The sequence below is a fragment of the Falco rusticolus genome, chromosome 15 (genome assembly GCF_015220075.1).
Source record: "Falco rusticolus isolate bFalRus1 chromosome 15, bFalRus1.pri, whole genome shotgun sequence".
In the NCBI taxonomy this organism is placed as follows: domain Eukaryota; kingdom Metazoa; phylum Chordata; class Aves; order Falconiformes; family Falconidae; genus Falco; species Falco rusticolus.
This window is the reverse complement of record NC_051201.1, coordinates 5,445,259-5,464,560: the sequence shown is the minus strand read 5'-3', so window position 1 is coordinate 5,464,560 and position 19,302 is coordinate 5,445,259. Positions and strand designations below refer to the sequence as shown.

The window sequence follows — 19,302 nt, the reverse complement described above, 5'->3', positions numbered from 1 at the left end:
TTACTTCTCCCAGCCCTGCTCATCTCTTTAGTGGCTGTTATGAGTAGCTGGTGCTTTTTGGTACTGACAAACAGCTAATAAATTAGAAGAGTCCATGAGGCAATCTTGCTGAAGTATCTTTTTTTTAAAAAAAAAAAATTAATTCTCAAATATGGCTTGGGTTTTCTGCCTAGTTATGTGCTGGAAACAAATGGACTTCGCTGTGTGGACATTCTTTTTATACCTTTAGACTTAGAGCCTCTACAGAGATTCCCATTAACTTTAGCCCACATAATGCTCAGTCATGTGTCAGATTTTGAGGTGACTGTAGATATACCATATAAAAATAAATAAATAAATTCAGCTTAGCCTTGTTCATAAATGGGGTCATTGGGGAGGGATTTACAGGGTCAAAATAACTCTGTTATGGCCCTTCTGAAGGTTGCCTAAGGCTGTCACCCCATTTTGTCTTGATTGTTTTAGCCCACAGAAATCTTCCTCATAATGATACCATCTTGTTTTTTGTTTTTCAGCATGCATGGTCCAACTGGACAATGCCCCCATCCCAGGGTCCTGCCAAATCTTGTAGCTGTCTGCTTAGCAGCCATTTATTCGTGTTACGAGGAATTTATCAACAGGTCAGTATGAATTCCCAGCTGACCACGTTACTCACTTCCAAACCCATGGCATCTGTAAACGGGATTGGTGTGAGCATAGGTGTGGGTATGTGAGAGCGTGTCTTGGTTCTCACTCCGCTCGTTGTTAGCGTTATGTGATGGGAATTCTGGTCAATAACATACGTGTTTTTGTAGGTATGTGATTATATTTGTTACGCTCTGTGTGCTGGAAAACCTGAAAGATGCTGAACTTTCATTCACTTGTGCTCACGGCGGCATGTTTTCAGGCACTGGGCATGGCGATCGCTCGTTGCACATCTTTGGCTCCCATGCTTGAAAATGGGGGCGGTGCTGGTGATGCAAGGAGCGTGACAGTTCCCGGTACAGAAGTACTGCAAGCTGCAGTAACTTCGAGAATGATCTTGGCCCCTCTTGAGCTATTCCTCTAAGGCAGACTGCAGCTGTAACCAGCCTTTTAAGGCCAGCAGAAGATGAGTGCCCCACAAGAGTCTCCGGGAATTAAGCGCTGCCCAGGGCAGTGTCTGTTTTGCTCCCTTTCTGCTCCATGAAGTGTGTGTTACACCTAAAGCAAAGGGAAGGGTCAGATCTTGAAGAAGTTGTGTGTAAATCCCTATGTAGCTCCAGCTTTGAACCCGAGCTGGTTTCACAATGCTGTCTCCATTATTGTGGAAAATTTGATCCCCGACTTTCCGCAAAATAGATGCCACAGTTCTTGACACACGAGCCAGTTTCCAGTAGACACTGAGGGTTCCCCTCTGCTGTGTTTCCTGTTTGTTTATGCCTATCTGACTTTCCTCATGGTAGAGCACGGACAGGGGCTGCTTAGTGTCCAACAAAAATTCCAGACGCGAGGACTGCAGACAAATGTCTGGGCATGTACTGTAGCCAGATACATACTTGGGCATGGATTCTGTTACAGCTTTGCACAACTTGGATGGGAAAGTTCACCTTTATACTAAACTGGCATGTCAATTAGAGTAATGAAAAGCTTGAATATTTGTAGAATAGAGGCTGCGGAACAGTCCTATTGGAGCCTTTTAATGTTTTTAATTGATTTCAGTAATCCAATTACACAAAAGAAAGCAATCCGGTGGGCTGGGGTGAAATGAAGTGAGAAATTACAAAAGATCTTGGCTTCTCAGTGTTGCACTCTCTCTCCTGCTGTCTGCTGTTATGTCTGTCTATTGAAATTATTTGTTTATTTTTAAAATTCAGTCGAGATAATTCTCCAAGCCTGAAGGAAATTCGGAATGGCTGCCAGCAGCAGTGTGACCGAAAGCCTAATCTCCCTCTCCGCCTCCTTCATACAAGTCCTGACCTGGTCTCTCAAGAGGCCACCTTGACTGAATCCCGTCTCAAACCGGTTATTGTCACTTCGAATGAGATCCATGTGGAAGTGGAGCGCAACAACACCACTAATCAGAAGATGACAGCCAATGTTGACAACGACAGCGAGCCCAACCTGATTGACTGCTTGATGGTCAGTCCTACCTGCAGCACCATGAGCATTGAGCTGAGTGCCCAGGCAGACAGGATCCTTGGCTGTTATGTTGAAATACTCAAAATGCTGTGAGTAACTATTTTAAGCAGCTTTTTGAACGATATGATCTTAACAATGGGGGGCTCTTCCCACAGGCCTGTCATCTTCAACATCTGTGGCCAGCAAGCACATGGTTATAAATCTAACTTCAGCTCTGGAGAGTCCAGCCTTTGAAAGAGACATCTGGCACTGCCAATATGTTCTAAAAATAGCATTAGGAAGATGAAAACAGAAAGCTTATTTGAACAGTGAGCCTCAGGCGTATTACAGAAGATGGGGTGTTGTTGCCAGTGGTTTCTGTTTTGTTCTTGCCCACCAAAAAAAAAATAAAAAATATCCCATTTGCCCCCTCCAGGGCTCTCGGGATTGCCCCAGCCAGGGCTAGAAAAGACTGTGCTCAGTGCCTGTGCTGTGATAGGCAGCGCTGCTCCCCTGGCTTCCGCAGGAGTTGGATGAGGTCCGTGTCTTTCACTTAGGGTTCTCCCTTCACATGTTTGTAGAAGTTTTATGGCTTGTTCAGATTTACTTCTGTTAGAGTGGAGCCTCTATTTGTCAAGCAGTTGCTTTGGTACAGCGGACCTGTATTAGTGAACAAATGCTCAAGTAGCCTTTACAAAACAATGGCTCTGTGGTTTCCTGGGAGGCGAATCCTCTGAATATCTTCAAGAGGAATGTAAAATATAAAGTTCTCCAGGAAAAGCTTGGTTTTCTCCTGGATAAATACATGAAAAGGAGTAACACAGAAGGTGGATTGCAGAATGGAAGCTAGTAATAGAAGTGTAGTAGAACAACCCAAAACAACTTTGTTGTCTTGACAGCCAGCTCTGTTGCTGAGTTGCAGTGTGTCTTTGGGGAAACTGTTATATTTCTACATTAATTATTGTTAAAAAAATTAAGGCTTAATGAAGTAATAGTTGAGGGTTTTAGAATATAAGACACAGTGGGTGAAATTTGGACTCTGCTGTAGACCATGAGCATGTGACTACACTGAAGTCAAATGCAAACCTGGGTGTACACTCTCGAGGAATTAAATGAAGTCCAACTGCTGTGATAGAGGATTTTGTGAAAGTTTTGTCCCGCGTTTCCTTTTTTTTTTCAAAATACATAGTGCCAATTCTCAACATAATTACTTCATTTGCTGCAGAGCTGGCTTGCAGATACATACATAAGCACACACTCAGAACTGGGGATCGGACAGGTGATTCAAAGAAACTTGTCCTATTAGATTCTTGAGCAGAAATGCTGAAAGCTAATTTTTTCTTTGCCCCCACCCTGTCCCACCCTAGCCTCTTCTGCCTTTAAAAATGTTTTCAATTAAAAAAGCACAGCATCTGACTTTTAGCTTCATCTGGTGGCTTCTAAGTCCTCACGCACCCAGGTGCTATGTTGAACATATTGTGTATTCATTCCCATCCCCTTGACTCTAGAGGTTTTCCCTAAGCACTGTGAACTGTCTCAGTCCTGATGCTCACTTGGATGCTGACTCATGAAGCATTGATGGTTTTGGTTTCATCATGCAGTTGACACACACTTTTATAAACAAATTCACAAATGGGCATGTTCTTCGTCACAGTCTCTCTACATTTTAAACATTTGATGTGCCAGGTCTCAATTCCCGTATAATTGCCTACACAAAGACCTCCATACCTTAAAATAACAGATTTTTGTGATGTGTTTGCTGTCTTTTTAATAATCAAGCTCTTCAATAGCAACAGTGAAAATGGGAATCTGTTGTTATTGTGCAGGTTGTATGTGTGGAGCAGCTTTGTGCCCTTTTTCAGCTTGTACAAAGTGATTCTGAAGGGTGAAACCCACAGAATGTGTGTTGTGAAGGACCCGGAATGCTACGAAATTGGTGCAGCTCTCCTCAGGTTGCTTTGCCAGGGTCCACACCCTGCTTGAGAAATCACAACCTGTGAGAATATAGGACAGTTTCTAAGGCAGAGCCATGGCTGGTATATATTGTAGCTCCACTGCTTTGGGTTCCCTTCCATTCCTATTCATCTCTTGTGGGGTTTTTTTTGGACCTGAAAGCATTAATGGAGAAATGAGTTCTGATTCTGCCACTGGCTTACTAGGAGGTTTTAGCTAAGTCACTTCTTTTTATGCCTCGGTTTCCTGATCCATAAAATATAGGTAAAGATTTTGAATGTTGTTTTTTAAACTCTGAAACCAGTGATGGAAAAGCATTGTAGAAGAGCTAGTAATTAACAAAAATGCAAAATAATGCTCTTGTGATGCCGATTCCTTGCATCCTCAAAGTGTTCTTGAACAGAGGGTTTCTGATGCACTGCACACTGATACTGTACTTTGAAAAATGGAGAATATGAAGAAAGAGAGTTACAGAACATGCCAGTAGGAAGAAAATAATAATTATAAAACAACTGCTATCCAGGAGCTGAGATCTCAGCGGGCAGTCACTAAAACAATGTTCTTATTAATAAGAGTGGTAAGCCAAACATAAACAAGTTGCTTAGCATTGAATTTAGTTGTTCTTTTAGGTGTCTGACTCAATATCATCATCAAGACAAGAGAGTCACCAACAATGATATCTTTTTTACATGATTAATTTAGAGCAGCAGGGAGTAATTTATTTAGGCAGATTTTAATTATTGAAAGTCTGGCAAATAAGAATTCTCAACAGTATCTTCAGCAGAGGACATTTTATTGTTCGCTTAACTCCTACACAATACTTACATTTTAGGGAAAAAAGGCCCTTCTAATATTGATAAAAATGTAACAACAATTACAGAATAATCACAGTAATACCTCACTTTTTGCACAGAAGGCTAAACGTGCAGATTTGAAGGTTCATCTGTGTGGCTGTTATCACAGCACCAAGAACCTCTTTAACCCTTTTTTCTAAGGTAGTTGAGTAACAGAACCCAACTATTGTGTACTAAAGGAAAACAGAAAATCGTGTGTTAAAGGTGTTGGCAGATGACCCAAAGTCTGGGTGGATTTTAAAGGAGACACGGTCTCTAGTGGAACATGGTATTTATGTCTTGCACTCAGAAGCGGATCAGACTTCTGTGTCAATATTCTCTAATGCATTCTGCACTCTGATCGTGTTATTGATGCCAGTCAGTGCTTTCTGAATGCTACAAGTCTTAAACTGGAAAATGCACTAAATTAATTGAAATCTCTCTGTTCATCATATTAAATTAGCGCCTCTGAGAGCTGCTTAGCATTGTCCAGCTCCTACTTGCATGTTAATGTTTCCATGCGTTAGGGAATTTCTTGCACAGCCAAACTTGTAGTAAAAGGGGCTTGTTTGCAGTAAAAGGGGCTGCGTGGCCTCTTCCTTGCACTGGGTCACTTCAAAGTCTGCCTGTCACCTGAAGGACCCTGCTGATTCCCCTGGCAACACCCAGCCTATGGGGAGAACACCTTAACTGCGCCTTTAGTGAAATCTGGATCAACAAATAGTAAACTAAACTGGCTGCGAGAATGGACACCTCTTAGGGGAGGCTGTGGCCGTGATGATGATGTGTCATAAGCTGTCACCCTTCATCCGTGTTATTTTGTGTTTCTGTGGCTGCCTGTAGTGGCGAGGGTCCTTCCAGATGCCCAGACACTTGTATCCCCTCTGGGCCTGTGTGGCCAGGTGGACTCAGCCCCTTCGGGCAACCTGGCATCGCCGTCTCCTGATGCTGCCACGCCAGCGGTGAGCAGCCAGGGCAGGACCTTTCCAGGGCTGTTCAATGGTGCTAATTTTTCTTCTTTTGAAAAAACCAAACAAGCCCAGCTCAGAAGAAGGCTGAACATGAGCAGACACCTCACGGTATGGCAGACAGCAGGTTTGTGCTTTGTATGACAGGGGGTCTGGTGGGGCTTTTCTCAGTCTGCCCTGGAGCCCTGAGCTAAACCTCGTGTCATGCAGTTGAGTGGGGCTGGACCCAGAGCCAGGGAGAGAAGGGGTAAGGTCCGCCTTTGGGGGGCTTGCTCATCTTAGTATTTTCTGATAACAGAGGAGTGACCTGAAACATTTTTGATCCCGTCTGGCTGCTCAATCCGGAGATTCAGTCTGCTTCCAAGTAGTTGCTCCTTGTTTCTTACTATCCTCTAAAACCAGAGGACTCGGTGTTTGCAGTCTCTCGGTGATAAGACCGACAGCTTTCCAAATGCAAGCGCCCACTGGAGCTTCCCCTGCCTTCTCTGCATTCCCCAATAGGTCAGTGGCATGCTCTGAATATCCCAAGTGGATTCTCTTATGTCATGTTTATCAGGGTTGCCCTGGGCTGCTAGTATGTTTTGGATTGTTTGTGCCGCACATGACATATGGGCAGGTTTTCATTTTGGTGAAAGGTGATCCCGGGGAAGGAAAATGTATTATGTTGGCAGGCCAGTAGCGACGATGGCCCAACGGCAAAGTCACTGCAGCCAGGGATTATTTCATTATTATGGCTGGTCAGTGTTCTGGCCCGTCCCCTAGAAGGGTTTCAGGGTAAGGAAAGCTGTGTGCAGCGGCAGGTTACTGCTCCGACAGTTTTCACCTGCTCGGCACCCTGACCTCCAGCCGAGCACCCATCCCAGGAACCCACAAACCAGGCTGCAGGTTGACTGCCGTGCTCCTCACCTAAAGCTGCAAATCCTGCGAAAATCAGAGCCAGTGAGTACGTCGGGGAGTCTTTCTCCCCCTCTGCTTTTATAAGGCCAGCCCTGGGATTTAAGCAGTGTGGCAAGCGCTCAGCCCAGCACCCTTTGAAGAGCTCGGAAGGGATTTTGTCACAGGTGCTCTCCCGAGCTCTGCCTGTAGCTCTGTGCTCCCTCCTGCTCCTGGCACGGCCTCTTTGTCTGGCTCACTGCGGTGGCTGCTAACTGCAGCCAGAAATCATCTATCTCCCTTTCTTTCTCTGCTTCAGACACTTCTGTCTTGTGTTAGTGCTTTGAATGGACCGGAAAAAAAAAAGACAAAAGCAACTGTCTGAAATGAGAGTGCAGATGAGATGAGCACAGACAGAAGGAAAATGTTTTTGAAAAGGGAATAGGTGGGAGGAGGAGAAACACCGTAGGCTTTTAATAAGTAGTTTAGTTTTATTCTTGTGCTGTGTTTGTTTCATGTTTCCTAGCTCAGATTGAAGGGATTACAGGCTGTGTAGATTTTCTGTTCAGGTCCCACTCATGTGACCAAACTCTATAGACTTCATAGGAGACAGTTTTCTTTCTTTCTTACCCTCTTAGGAAACAGGCGATGGTTTATTCTCGGTGCCCTCTCACAGACCTGCTCTGCAAATGGATGCCGTATGTAACTCCCGGCTTCAAGAAGAGTCAGGGAGTGATACTGTCCAATTCTGTCTGCAGTTTCACTTGGTCTTAGTTTTTTTTTCTTCCTCGTGCAATTTCCTTTGAAGATCAGCCATGAAAAATTTAGCATTCAGGCTGCACCCAGAGGCTGCTTGCGAGAAGTGGGGCTGTGATGTAGAGATGGTCCCAGCAGTGATCCCAAGAGGACGGCACTGCAGGACTGCCTGCTGCCGGGGCTGTAAACGCTAGCAGGAGGAGCACGCAACATCTCGAGCAGAGAGGTGGATGCCTTAGTGGAAGTGTGATGCCAGCTCAAAGTCGGACTATGTTCTTAGACCTCACAAACGTAGTGAAACCCGGGCTGTGTGGGTCAGAGACCTCTGACACTTCTCATGGCTGCAGCTGTAGATGCGTTGCATTGTTTGCCTCCTACAGAGACCTGGTAGGTAAACAAGCGCCTTTCAGATGAATCTGAACACAGGGCAGCGTTCTGTGTTGCTGACCCCGTCAGTTTGTCTGTAGGTCAAAACCAACAACTAGTCTTGTAGAGAACCTTAATTAATCAAAGCTTTCTTAAAAGAACCCAGAGAGCTCATCTTGGAGGTGCTGTGTCAGAGGTTTCCTTGACTTCAATTTACATGACAAGCTCCATCCTCGGGTGTTTCATGATGCTCACTTTATACAGACAAAGTGGAAGTTGCCCTTTGTAATGAAGTCTTGCTTCATGTCTTGCTGTTCAGAGGCACTAAACAAAATTGGTCATCTTACGTATTTGTTTGGTGGCTAAGCAGGTAAGGGGATTTTGTCTCTGGGAAGAACCTTGTGGATGCGTGATCCCAACGTGCTCTACCTGCGATGCACTCGTGCTCGCTTTAGGTTAGTGTAACACCCCTTATCTCAGAGTGGCTCCTAATTACAACCAGAGAACAGGATTTCTAACGGAGGAGAAAATTAGGCTCAATGGCTTCTAGTGCAACTGGCATGGGCATGAGGTGCTCTTTTTGGATTAGTGTAGCTTCACGTGTGCTATGCTTTGTGCCTCTAATGCTAAAGATAACAAGAGGTGAATAATCAAGTTGTATTTATTAGGGGACATCACCAAGACGCTCAAATGGGTTTTGTTCAGTACTTGGAAGAGAACCAGCGCTGAGTTTTTTGCCACCTCGGTTGCTGACCTGCCTGCCTTTAAGCCCCAGCCTTGTCTCTAAGTGCTTTTATGTTGTTTGACAACTGCAGGTGGCGAAGGAGACACCTCCCTGAACTCAACACAGCGTGGTGGGTCCTGGCCTCTTGGTAGGGGGATTTCAGGAAATTACTGGAAAGTCATGCTAGGGTTCTCTGGTAATGCACCGATGGAAGGGGCAGGACTACTCACTCAAGTTGCCAACTGAAATTATAGGCTTTTGGTTTTGTGTTGGGTTGCACCTGGCGTGGGAGGGAAAAGTGTCTGTATCGAACTTGGGACTTTTGCGCAGCAGTGTGGAAGAAGAGCTACAAACTCACCTCCAGTGCTTTTGCATGGCATTCATCTGGTTTTTCATATGTTAAGCTACTATCAGATCACAGTTGTTCTTGTGGATTGGTTACTTGCATGAAATACTATGTACTTTTGTAACCTGAACTCACACTACTCTTGGGCAGGTGATAACTGCCTTCTTGGTTGATCTTCACATCATGATTATCCCTTCAATTAACATTTCTCTGCATGTTGCTTCTTAAGAATACTCTACCTATGCACCTGAGTTTTCTTCGTGTCCATGGACATGCCTTTGTGGACTGTCCCATGTCATGTGTATTACTAGTTTTTGGAAACCTCTGTTTTTTGGGGGTTCAGAAAACGGATGAGACTTTTGGAAATGCATCCATCTTCAATTTCTCTGGGCTAGAACCTTCTCTTTGCAAGAAATACGTTACTTTGGAATGCTGCCTGCGCATATGTTGCCTGTTTCTAATGCCATCGGTAGATACTGTCCATCTGAGAACATTACACTTCGTTCCTTCCTGAAGAAACACCATACTTTTGTGCCAAGTTTGCAGTAAGCTGCAGCCAATAGTCTGGCTTTTAAAACTGAAATCCAAAGGGTAACAGCAGTGAGAGGAGACGGTAGGCTCTTCTGCGTGGTCTTCTACAAACATCCCAAGGTGTTTCACCCCGTTTGAGATTTACTGCGTTTACTTCTGTGTGTACTCGTTGGTTTTATTGGAGTGAGAGTGGCCTAGCAGGCAGTGCTGGGATCTGGGCTTCGGCTGCTGCGTTCTGGGCCCCATTTTGGTGCTGAGTTGCCAAATTCTGTTATCTTCTGTGTTTTTCGCTTCACCCATCTTACAATGATTGTACCCTTTGTGCTGCTCACCGGTATGGCAGTTAATGAGCACTGACTAACCGCTAAGTTTTTGAGATCACTTGAAGGAGAGGGGTGGCAGCGTGCACAACGCCATCCCTGCGTGAGAAGCCGTACCTGCTTCACCGCGGGTGCCCAGGCAGCTGCCGTTCTGCAGGTAGATGGAGACGACATGCAGCCAGATTAGTTTGCACTGGCCAGTGCATGCTGTAAAGCAAAATGTTCTCTTCATCCTAGTTCATGTGAGCACCCCCCTTTATGGATGGCTCCTCGTGGAAGGACAGTTCTGTATGTTGACAGCAGAGATGAAAACGAAATGCATCAGCTGGGAGCCACGGTGCTAACCCAACAGAGAGGAGATGTTTCTTACTGGGTCCACTGGCCTGAGCTCTCTGCTGTGGTTATCCTCACTTGTCCTCTTTCATTCTTAATAATTTTGGCAGTGCTTCCTTCTCTGGTCTCTTCCCTCTTAAGCTGAAGACTTTGTACTGTTTAAATTGACCTGTTCCTTTGTGCCACGGTCAAAAGTTCATTGGGGGGTGTCTTTGTTTTTGCAAATGGGTTTATGTCTTACAGAAAAAAAACCCCAAAAAAACGCCAACCGAGTAAATGCAGAGCAGAGCTGTAAATAGCAGTGTCCTGGTAATTGCTGTACCAACTTAGATGAAAGTATTAGTTAGTGATTAAATGTCAACAGGTTTCATAAACAGCAAATGTCTTTAAGTTGACATAAAGAAGGCCTCTCTGGAGGTCATTGTAAATACCAGATTTATTGTGCCTCAGTGGAGAATGTGCTGAAAATGGAAAGGGAAATGTCACCATAGATCTTTAGAGTGTCTCAGTAAAACAGAAGGGTTGTTGCTGCCTGCAGTAAAAAGCTTTTAACTCCTTGAAAGAACCTGTTGACAAACCATATTTAATACTTGGTAATTTATTAATAAAACGTTCGTTTCTCAGGTCAGACTATGATGACTGGAGACCAGCCCTGGCCAGCTTGCTTCAACCTATCCCGTTTCCCAAGGAGTAAGTCTGCACTGTCTTAGTGTTTACCAGGTTATTCTTGTAACTGCTGCTTTGTGGTGAAATGTAATGTCAAGTAAAAACTGGTAGTAATAGGAGCATTGTGCCTCTACTATTGATTGAGAGTCTAGAGTTGGTTTTGGCTGATGCAGAGAGACACGAAGACTTTCCCATGCTCATCCTCCTTCCCCATTTCTCTTAGATGATCCTGAAGAGGAAAATGGTTAAGTAGAGACAGGCAGACAGGAAAGGAAGGCAAGCTGGTGAGGAGGAGAGCAAAGTGAGAGATTTAGTGGAGGAGGATGCTTTACTGGCGTCACAGAGACTCGTTTCATTTGTATTTTACATTAAAAGAAGAAGGTTACCCTATGGATCAGCCAATCTCCCTTGGAAACCTATTAATGAACAGTAGTGTTTGTAAAATGCAGACCTCCACAGACAAACTTTACAACCTATAATTGTACAATTTGCTGGTTTATCACATCCCCTAATGACCTGGTGTCTTGAATCGGAGAGGTCTAATCCTCTGTGCCGGGTTACCTGGGCTACAGCGAGAGCTTGGAGATAGGCAACAGAGACATCATTTACCTAAGTCAAACTGAATCCTGGGGGAGGTGTAAACCATACCATGATGGAAGGCACTTCACAGAATGACCACTAATCGCTTTACTGATGTATGATGTTAATTGGTTGTGACCATACCTTAATTGCATTGCAATTAAAGAATTCACCGGGCTCTTGGAGGTAGCCAAAATTCTGTGTGTAATTATAGAGCTGTTCTGTAAGTCTTTTACTTACTTTCTTCTGACCCAAAGCTCCCAGTGACATTAGTCAGAGCCTTGTCTAAGACAGGGCTCAGGAAAAGCGACAAGATTTGTTCCAGGTGATTTCCCTCCCACACCCCTTGACTTTTCCCCCCTAGATTAGTTAAGGAGACTTTACCTCATCTTTTTTGGAGAGATTATTCTTTTTGTCTTGTGTGCTGCAGTTGTTTTGCAAATCCTTTTATTATCTGGAAAGAACTGGAAAGTGGTTGTTTGGTTTTTGTTTGGGTTTTTTTTCCCCCCCTCCCTCCCCTTTTCCAAGTCCTTACACTCTCCTGTTTTCAATTTCAGGGCTCTTGCACATGAGAAATTCACAAAGTAAGTTTGTGGGGCTTGTTTGTTTTATCGAAGGGGGTAATTACTGAAAATACTTGTACTAGTCAATAATAGCAATGATGCATTATTCAATGTTGTGTCTCTAATGCTTTTTATCTGTGAGGGGCTGTAAGCGTGTTCTGTTAGCAATAAAAAGATGTAGTTTTCTTTGTAATTTACTGTGACGGCAGAAGCCCAAGGACTAGAGACACTGAATGCTGATAGAATTTACAAACGAGTTTGTCACTGCACATCTCTGAAAGCTTTTCTAGGCTGTTGTGAATAGACACTGTCCTTGGTAATCACTTTGAGACTTCATGTTTCCTTCCTGTGGAAGCAGTTCAACTTGTTTCTTTCTAAAGTGCATTAATATATATTGTTTAAAGTGTAATCCAAGAGAAATGTGACACTTGTGTGAATGCTGCAACCAGCAACTGCTTATTCTTGTCCTTTAACCTTTTTTTTTTTTTTTTTTTCCAGGGAGCTGAAATATGTGATTCAGAGATTTGCAGAAGACCCGAGGCAAGAAGTGAGTTTTATTGGCAGTTTACACAGAGTATTAATTGGAGGAATTGCAAGTATACTTGTTCAGAAAATCTCTCCTTAAGTAGTTTGTTTCAAAACATGGTGTAATTTTGCTGTGCTGAAGTCTCTCAGGAAGTAATAGCCACTCAGCACACACAGTCTTAGTATGAATGGTTTCTTGCCTTATGTATAAACATGTGTTGTGACCTCCTCGTCTGGCATCAGTTGATGTCCTTGCTCCTTATTAAACTGCAACCAGCAAGATTTTCCCACTCTGTTGAATCTCTCAGAGCTTTTCTGTACAAAAAAAAAGGGCAGCAAAATACAGCGATCCATACAGCTTACAAAATAACAGGTTTTATTTAGCTGCATTTCAGTTACATTGTGTGCAAATGACCGTAATTCTCATGAATTAGGAGGAGAAAGGGGGTGGGAGGTGTGTTACTGGAATGAGTGCATAGCTATAGCCTCATGGTGGCTGACTGCTTCATAGCTGCACGTGTAGCTTGTTCAACATCATCAGCTTTGGCTGAGTCAGAGCAAGCCTCTCTTCCACATTCATTTTTGGTGCTGGCATAAAGGGAAGAAAGCTCGTCCAGACTGTGGGTGAGGAGGCTGTGTCATCGTCATCATTGTCCAGAACTCCTGATTTTCATGGTTTTAGCCTTTGTGAGCGGTAGTCATCCTTGTCAGATAAGAGAAACCTTCTTGTCTTAGAACAGCACCAGGATTTCATCTGTTCACTACTGCGACAGGCCCGAAGGAAAGAGCATGGACTTCCTCCCACACACACCTCAAAAACTGAAATAGAATTTCTGTCTCTTCAAGGGGGAAAAAACAAAACAAAACAAAAAGCTTAATTATGATGTCTTTGTTAAACTGGGACTAGATGTAGTAACCTCTGCAGTGGGCCAAATTGAGACTAATGGTTGCTCACTGGTGCCAGTTCTTCTGTGCAGCTTCTGTCTTGTGGATCCCTGTTGAGCTTCCCTTGTGGATTTCCTTCACCCTGACTCTGGTCAAATTTCATTATAACAGGAGTAATAAGAATTTTTAATATTTGGAATGAGCAAGCCATCAGGCACTGCATTTGGTATGCAGATCACACCAGTAGTGTAGAGACACATGCTGGGAGGATGGGGTGAAAATGACAGAAGCTCAGAAATTTGAGTCTTTTTTTGTTTGTTTGTTTTTTGGTTGGTTTTTGTCCAAGTGAAAGGAGCTGTTCTAGATTAGAGCCATTTTGTGTGTGATTTGTGTAAAGGGAACGAAAAAGGCCATGCAATTAGCGATGATACAGCTTCCCTCCTTGTTCATACTGAAGAAAAATGGATTCTGGGAGTGGAGACTTGCCTGCAGCTCTATGGATTGTTATTTTAACGGTGAAATTCCCAGCAGTCCCCGGTTTTACAGTTACTTTTTCTGGCCCAGTGTGGGAGATGCTGGTGATTACTGGCAGGAACTTTAACCTTCTCAATGTCTTCACGTTTTGGCAGGTCCACTCATGTTTGCTGAGTGTGCGGGCTGGCAAAGACGGCTGGTTCCAGCTCTACAGCCCTGGAGGAGTGGCATGTGATGATGATGGAGAGCTGTTTGCCAGTATGGTACGTGTCTGCAATAATGTGAGTTTAGTAACTGTGCAGTAACTACTTAGTTACTGCATAGTTGGCAGTAACAGGATTTACTTTCTTTTGTCAAAAAATTACCAAGATCACGGTTCTGTAATCCACAAGCGTTCAGCAGGAAGTCTATATCTTTATCCCACCGAATCCATTGAACGTCCTTGCAGTCACAATGCAATTAACATGTTAGCTTTCTCTTTTTGAACTCTGATGTGTTTTTTCACTGGTAGCGTATGCACAAAAAAAATGCATGTATATACGCGTGTCCATATGTATGTACGTATTTTTGTACTTATAAATAAGCGTGCATGTGTGTCTGTATAAAAAAACCTCTCGGAGAATATGGAATACTGGGAGACAGGGGAGACAGACTGTTCTGTACGTCCTCACCTATACTTTTCATTTACAGGCTACCCTGGAATGTAAAAGCCACGGTAACATTGAATTAATCAAAGGATGGATAGATAGATAGAAAGAAAGAATGAACAAACAATGTTCTAGCAGTTTCTTTTCCCAATTATATTGGTAGAAATAAAAATGTTTTAGCAGTTTCTCTGCCTAGTTATATTGTTATGGGGAGTTATAATTAGAAACCAGCATTCCATTTCCCGCAGTTATTTCTTTTGTAACTCTTAGAAGGACTAGGCACGAAATAACAGGTTTTAATCACTGATGCTGGCACTGTCTTCCTGTGCAACCGGGGTCAAGTCATGTAGGTCTCACTGTGTATTAATTCTCCATATAGCAATTGAGATGGAAATGATACTGCTTCCTTTCCCTGGTAAGGGAAAAAACATTTGTTGAAGTTGGCTGTCCAGTGAAGTGACTTTCAGGGGGATCCACACTTTGTGCATCTCCCACATGCTGAACATTTTGGCACATAAAGAACATGCATATCTGTCTATACTTCCAAATTCAGATGGCTCTGGACCTTTGAAACAGATAATGGGCAAAGACTGTTTACAAAAGGTTTCATCCCTCTTCATTGATCCTATGTCTTTTATGTTTGAAACGAAAATTTCTTCAGAACTGTATCGTTTCTCCTGAGGGCTTTTATGGTCTAAGTTATTTATGAGCATCAGGAGAGGGTGTGCCTGAGAAAGCACAATGCTAACACACATTAATATGCAGTACTCTGTGCCCTTTGCAAGGATGTTGATAAATACTTAAAGAGCTGCTAACGACTAACCATAAAGTTCGAAAAACATCCTGTTCTGAGATGGACCTTACATTAGTGTTAGCATCAGTATTTTCTGTCACTCAAGAAAACCTTGAGGAAGGCTTAATGATAACTGCATAAAATGAAATCCTTTTTTTGCTTGAAGCTTACTGTTTCTAAGGGCCACCCCTGAACTGATGGATACTTAAGAAAAAAGATTTTGTGTTTTTCGAAAGACCTTGCTGGTAATGGAGCCATGAGGAAGAAGAACTGCATGATAGCAACTGATCCGCATAGAACTGACCCCATCATGGTGTGGTTGCAATGTTTTCAGCAGTATTGAACATAGTCCGGGCAATACCGTGAACAGGGGGACCACGGGATGTATTTGCAAGCTTATTGTGGTGTAGTGCTGATGTTGAGTCTACGTAATGGAGCTCTTACTGCCCAGGTCATTGGAAACTACAGATTCTCACACGGTGCTCTGCCAGCAAGCTGGTGAATCAGCCACTGGGCCATAAAATAAGACTTTTGGCTAGGAACTTGAAATTCTTTGCAGCTAATCTCTAGGGGTTTTAAATGGGGAAGAATACTGCCAACTTATTCTGTGAGAAGAGGCTCTTTGATCTGTGCAAGTGGCTTTGCATTTCTGCTGTAGGTGTTACTATGTGATATCATCCAATGCTTTCTGGAGCTGGAAGAGAGGCTGCAGGACACTTTGTCAGCTGGGGGACTCGAAGGAGTCTTAGTCCGCGTTCTCAGCCCTTCCTTCCTTTCAGGGGAAAAGGAGCAAAAGGGAAAGCAAGATAATGACCCAAGAGCATGAAAGCACTGAAGTCATCTCTGACTTAGGGCTTAGGACTACTGGTTTTTTTTAAGGCACTCCTTCCTTTCCCAGTCAGCTCCCGTCCATTCTGAACAGGTGATTTTGTCCATCACCACCCCTTAACCACGGCTAGTGCAGACAGGAGATCACCAGCACCACTGCCTTTTACCTAGACATCCAGCCCACGCAGCCCTTGCTCACCAGCTGGCATTTCCAGAGAAACTGAACTGCAAACAGATGCGAAAGCAAAATCCCCTGTGGTCCCCCTGGGGCTGGGTTCATCGTGTTACTAGGGAGAGGGGCAATTGCACAGCTGCTCTGATGTTTCCTGGGGAGCCTGTATCAGGCCTCTGGGCTGTCAGCTGAGCTCCTTTATGGAGGAAAACTACCCGCTCCCTCAGATCTCACTAGGCATCACCTTTTTCAAAAAGTCACTTCCAATCAGCAATAAAGCTGTTGAGAGACTGCAACCGTAATTGCAACGAGGGGGGCACTTTCTTTAGGTTTGCTGCAAATACTGACATTTTTTTCACTGTGTAACCATGTCCCTTCCCAATGTAGATGTGTTTCTTAGGCTTACAGCTCTAATTTTAGCTCTGTTTCTCGAACAGGTTCATATTTTAATGGGATCCTGCTATAAAACAAAGAAGTTCCTGCTTTCACTGGCTGAAAATAAGTTAGGACCTTGCATGCTACTGGCTTTGAGGGGTAACCAGACGATGGTAGAGGTAAGCCCTAAACATACGTAGTCATATAGGTTTCTGAGCAATACTCAGATTCAGTTTCACATTGACTTTCCCAGAATTAGATCTAGTGGAACTAGAGAAGCCAAGTTCAGGTTTGTGTCGTACCAAACACCAACAGTGGGCAGCTGTGTTTTTCTGGATTAAGTGGAACGGAATATTGTTCTGCAGATATGAGAGTGAATTAGATGAAAGGTGGGTGCAAGAATTTTTGGAGAGAAAGATTGTTTGCTATAACTCAGTTGGAGAAGCTAAGATGGAAAATAAATGGCCATGATGGTTTAGGCTGTGGCGAGAGGTCAGAATTCAGAACCCCAAGGCTTTTCCATGACTAAATGCCTGATGCTTGTCTTGCCACCTGCAGAATGAGTAGTGCACAGGAAATGCATTTACAAATCCGTATTCACTTGCATTATTACACATTTTGTGTGCTTATGATTGGTTATTTTTGTTGCACTAATAGTTTATAAATATTTTTCTGGGTTTCTTTAGAGAAGTTTCATGATAAATGTCTTCATATATTTTAAACAGAACTAGAGGGTGGTTGAATCGGTGGAAGGAGTTACAGTTTTCATTGACTTAGATCTGTGCATGCTAATTTCATCCAGTAAATAAAAGTGTGCTGCATGAATTTGAATATAATGTTGCTTGATTTTTTTCATTAAAAATAATGGAGGGAATAAAAATTTTGCATTTTAATTGCAATGGCATGACCTGTAGCAGAAAAGGAAAGGCAGTGTGGAGGGGGCAGCTTGTTTGAAGCCTCTGTGACCCAATGGAACCATCCCCTGGTGTTGTGACTTTCTCCTGGCAGCCCCTTGCCCAGGGGTGAGTCAGGCGTGTTCCCACTGAGATGGAAGGTGTCCTGGGCACAGCAGGAAGCTCCCTGGATCTTCTCGTGGAGCTTCTCTGGCCTTTGCCCATCCTGCCTAATAGAATGGGTATACTTCACATGCATTCTGCTTGCACAGAAACCCCAGTACTTAGGGACAGAAAATCCAGCACTTAGCTGCTTGGCTCTACTGCTCATCTGTAATGTTCCCAGCCTGCCAATCTGCAGTCTAGCCGGTGTACCTGGGAAATACTGGATCGATTGTACCTGTTCTGAAGCGGGCTGTGGCATGAAGCCATCTTCCAGGTCTGATGTAAAGTAATTGCACTTCTCAGTCAGAAGGAATGAGCACTAATGGAAAACAGGATAGATAGGCTGACTTTCAGATACTAGAGTTCGTTCTTTACAAATAAAAAATTGGTTTCTTGTGTTGGAAGGTCAGTAGATATTGCTATGATCTTCTAATCTAGCCTGCATAATGCATGCTCTAAAAATTTACCCTGTAATTTAAACTACCGTGCTGCCCACTGTAATTGGGATATTTGGAAGAAAGTGAAGGTAAGCACTGCAGTGACCGCTCTTCTTTCATTCTGCTGCTAGATTTTGTGTTTGATGCTGGAATACAACATCATCGATAATAATGACACACAACTCCAGATCATCTCTACCCTGGAAAGCACAGACGTGGGAAAGAGAATGTATGAACAGCTGTGTGACAGGCAGAGGGAGTTAAAAGAGCTGGTATGTCGCCCTGCATGCAGTATTGCCATAGCACATTGTGGTCTGTACTCTCCAGAAATGGAGGTACAAAAGAAAGACAAGCAGGGTGTGAAATTCCTGGTTAACAACAGGATGGGAGCAGTATTTGGAAGATTTTACTGTGAATATATATACTGTGGGTTGTTTACTGACGTGTCTTATCCCATACTGTGTTTATGAATGATACTCAATAACCTGCTTAGAATCTATGTGAAAGAATAGAGGTGAAATCCCGCTGTCTTAAGATCTTACAAGTCAGCTTGTCAAATTCTGCCACCTTTTGACATATGAGTAGCAAATGGTTTTAGTGCTCGCCAGCATTTCTTAATGCTTTGACATTCACAGCATTTTACTGAGATGGTCTTTAGGTCTAGTTCTCGGAGGCTAGAGCCTATGAGAAAAAGATCTTTTCCTGATTTTAAAGTCAGGATCTTCAGATTGAAGATAGATCTGCTCTCATTAGCACTTTTTCACCTATGCAAATACACCCAGAGTCTTCCTCTTCCCTCTTTCACATTTATGTTTGTCTTCTTTAACCCCTGCTGCCAGCCTGAAAAGTATATGCTTTTTTTTTTTTTGAAGACAAATTATTTTGTCAGCGGTGCAGTCTCAACCCCTTTGCTATCTTAGCCCAGCATTTTAAGCCTGTTGGCTTTTAAAGTGAAAGTAACCAAGTAGTGGCAGGCTGCATCAGACACGATGCTGCCCCGTGGCACAGAGACCACCAGCTGCGGTTAGTGGATGTCCCCTGGGTGGCAACAGGCCTGCATCTGGCACTCAGAAAAAAATCTGTCCGTGCAGAAAAAAACAGAGAAGAGGTGGAAGGGCTGGCAGGGAGCTTTGTAACCGGAGCAGGATTTGCTTTAGCAAAGAGCTTGCTATGCTTCAGTTGGTCTGAAATGTAGAATGGCAGCTTCTTTGACTAAAATAT

At 43.5% G+C, this 19,302-nt stretch overlaps 1 protein-coding gene across 1 annotated transcript in view; it reads left to right on the top strand.

The window, feature by feature from the left end:
- Positions 1–19,302, top strand: part of LOC119157737 (c-Maf inducing protein) — a 139,136-nt gene that overhangs the window by 111,497 nt on the left and 8,337 nt on the right. Inside the window, exons 9-16 of the mRNA XM_037408916.1 lie at positions 513–617; positions 1,833–2,186; positions 10,704–10,769; positions 11,882–11,908; positions 12,386–12,434; positions 13,927–14,034; positions 16,649–16,765; positions 18,213–18,353. Of these exons, the coding sequence (XP_037264813.1) occupies positions 513–617; positions 1,833–2,186; positions 10,704–10,769; positions 11,882–11,908; positions 12,386–12,434; positions 13,927–14,034; positions 16,649–16,765; positions 18,213–18,353 (967 nt within the window). The remainder of the gene's footprint in view (positions 1–512; positions 618–1,832; positions 2,187–10,703; positions 10,770–11,881; positions 11,909–12,385; positions 12,435–13,926; positions 14,035–16,648; positions 16,766–18,212; positions 18,354–19,302) is intronic.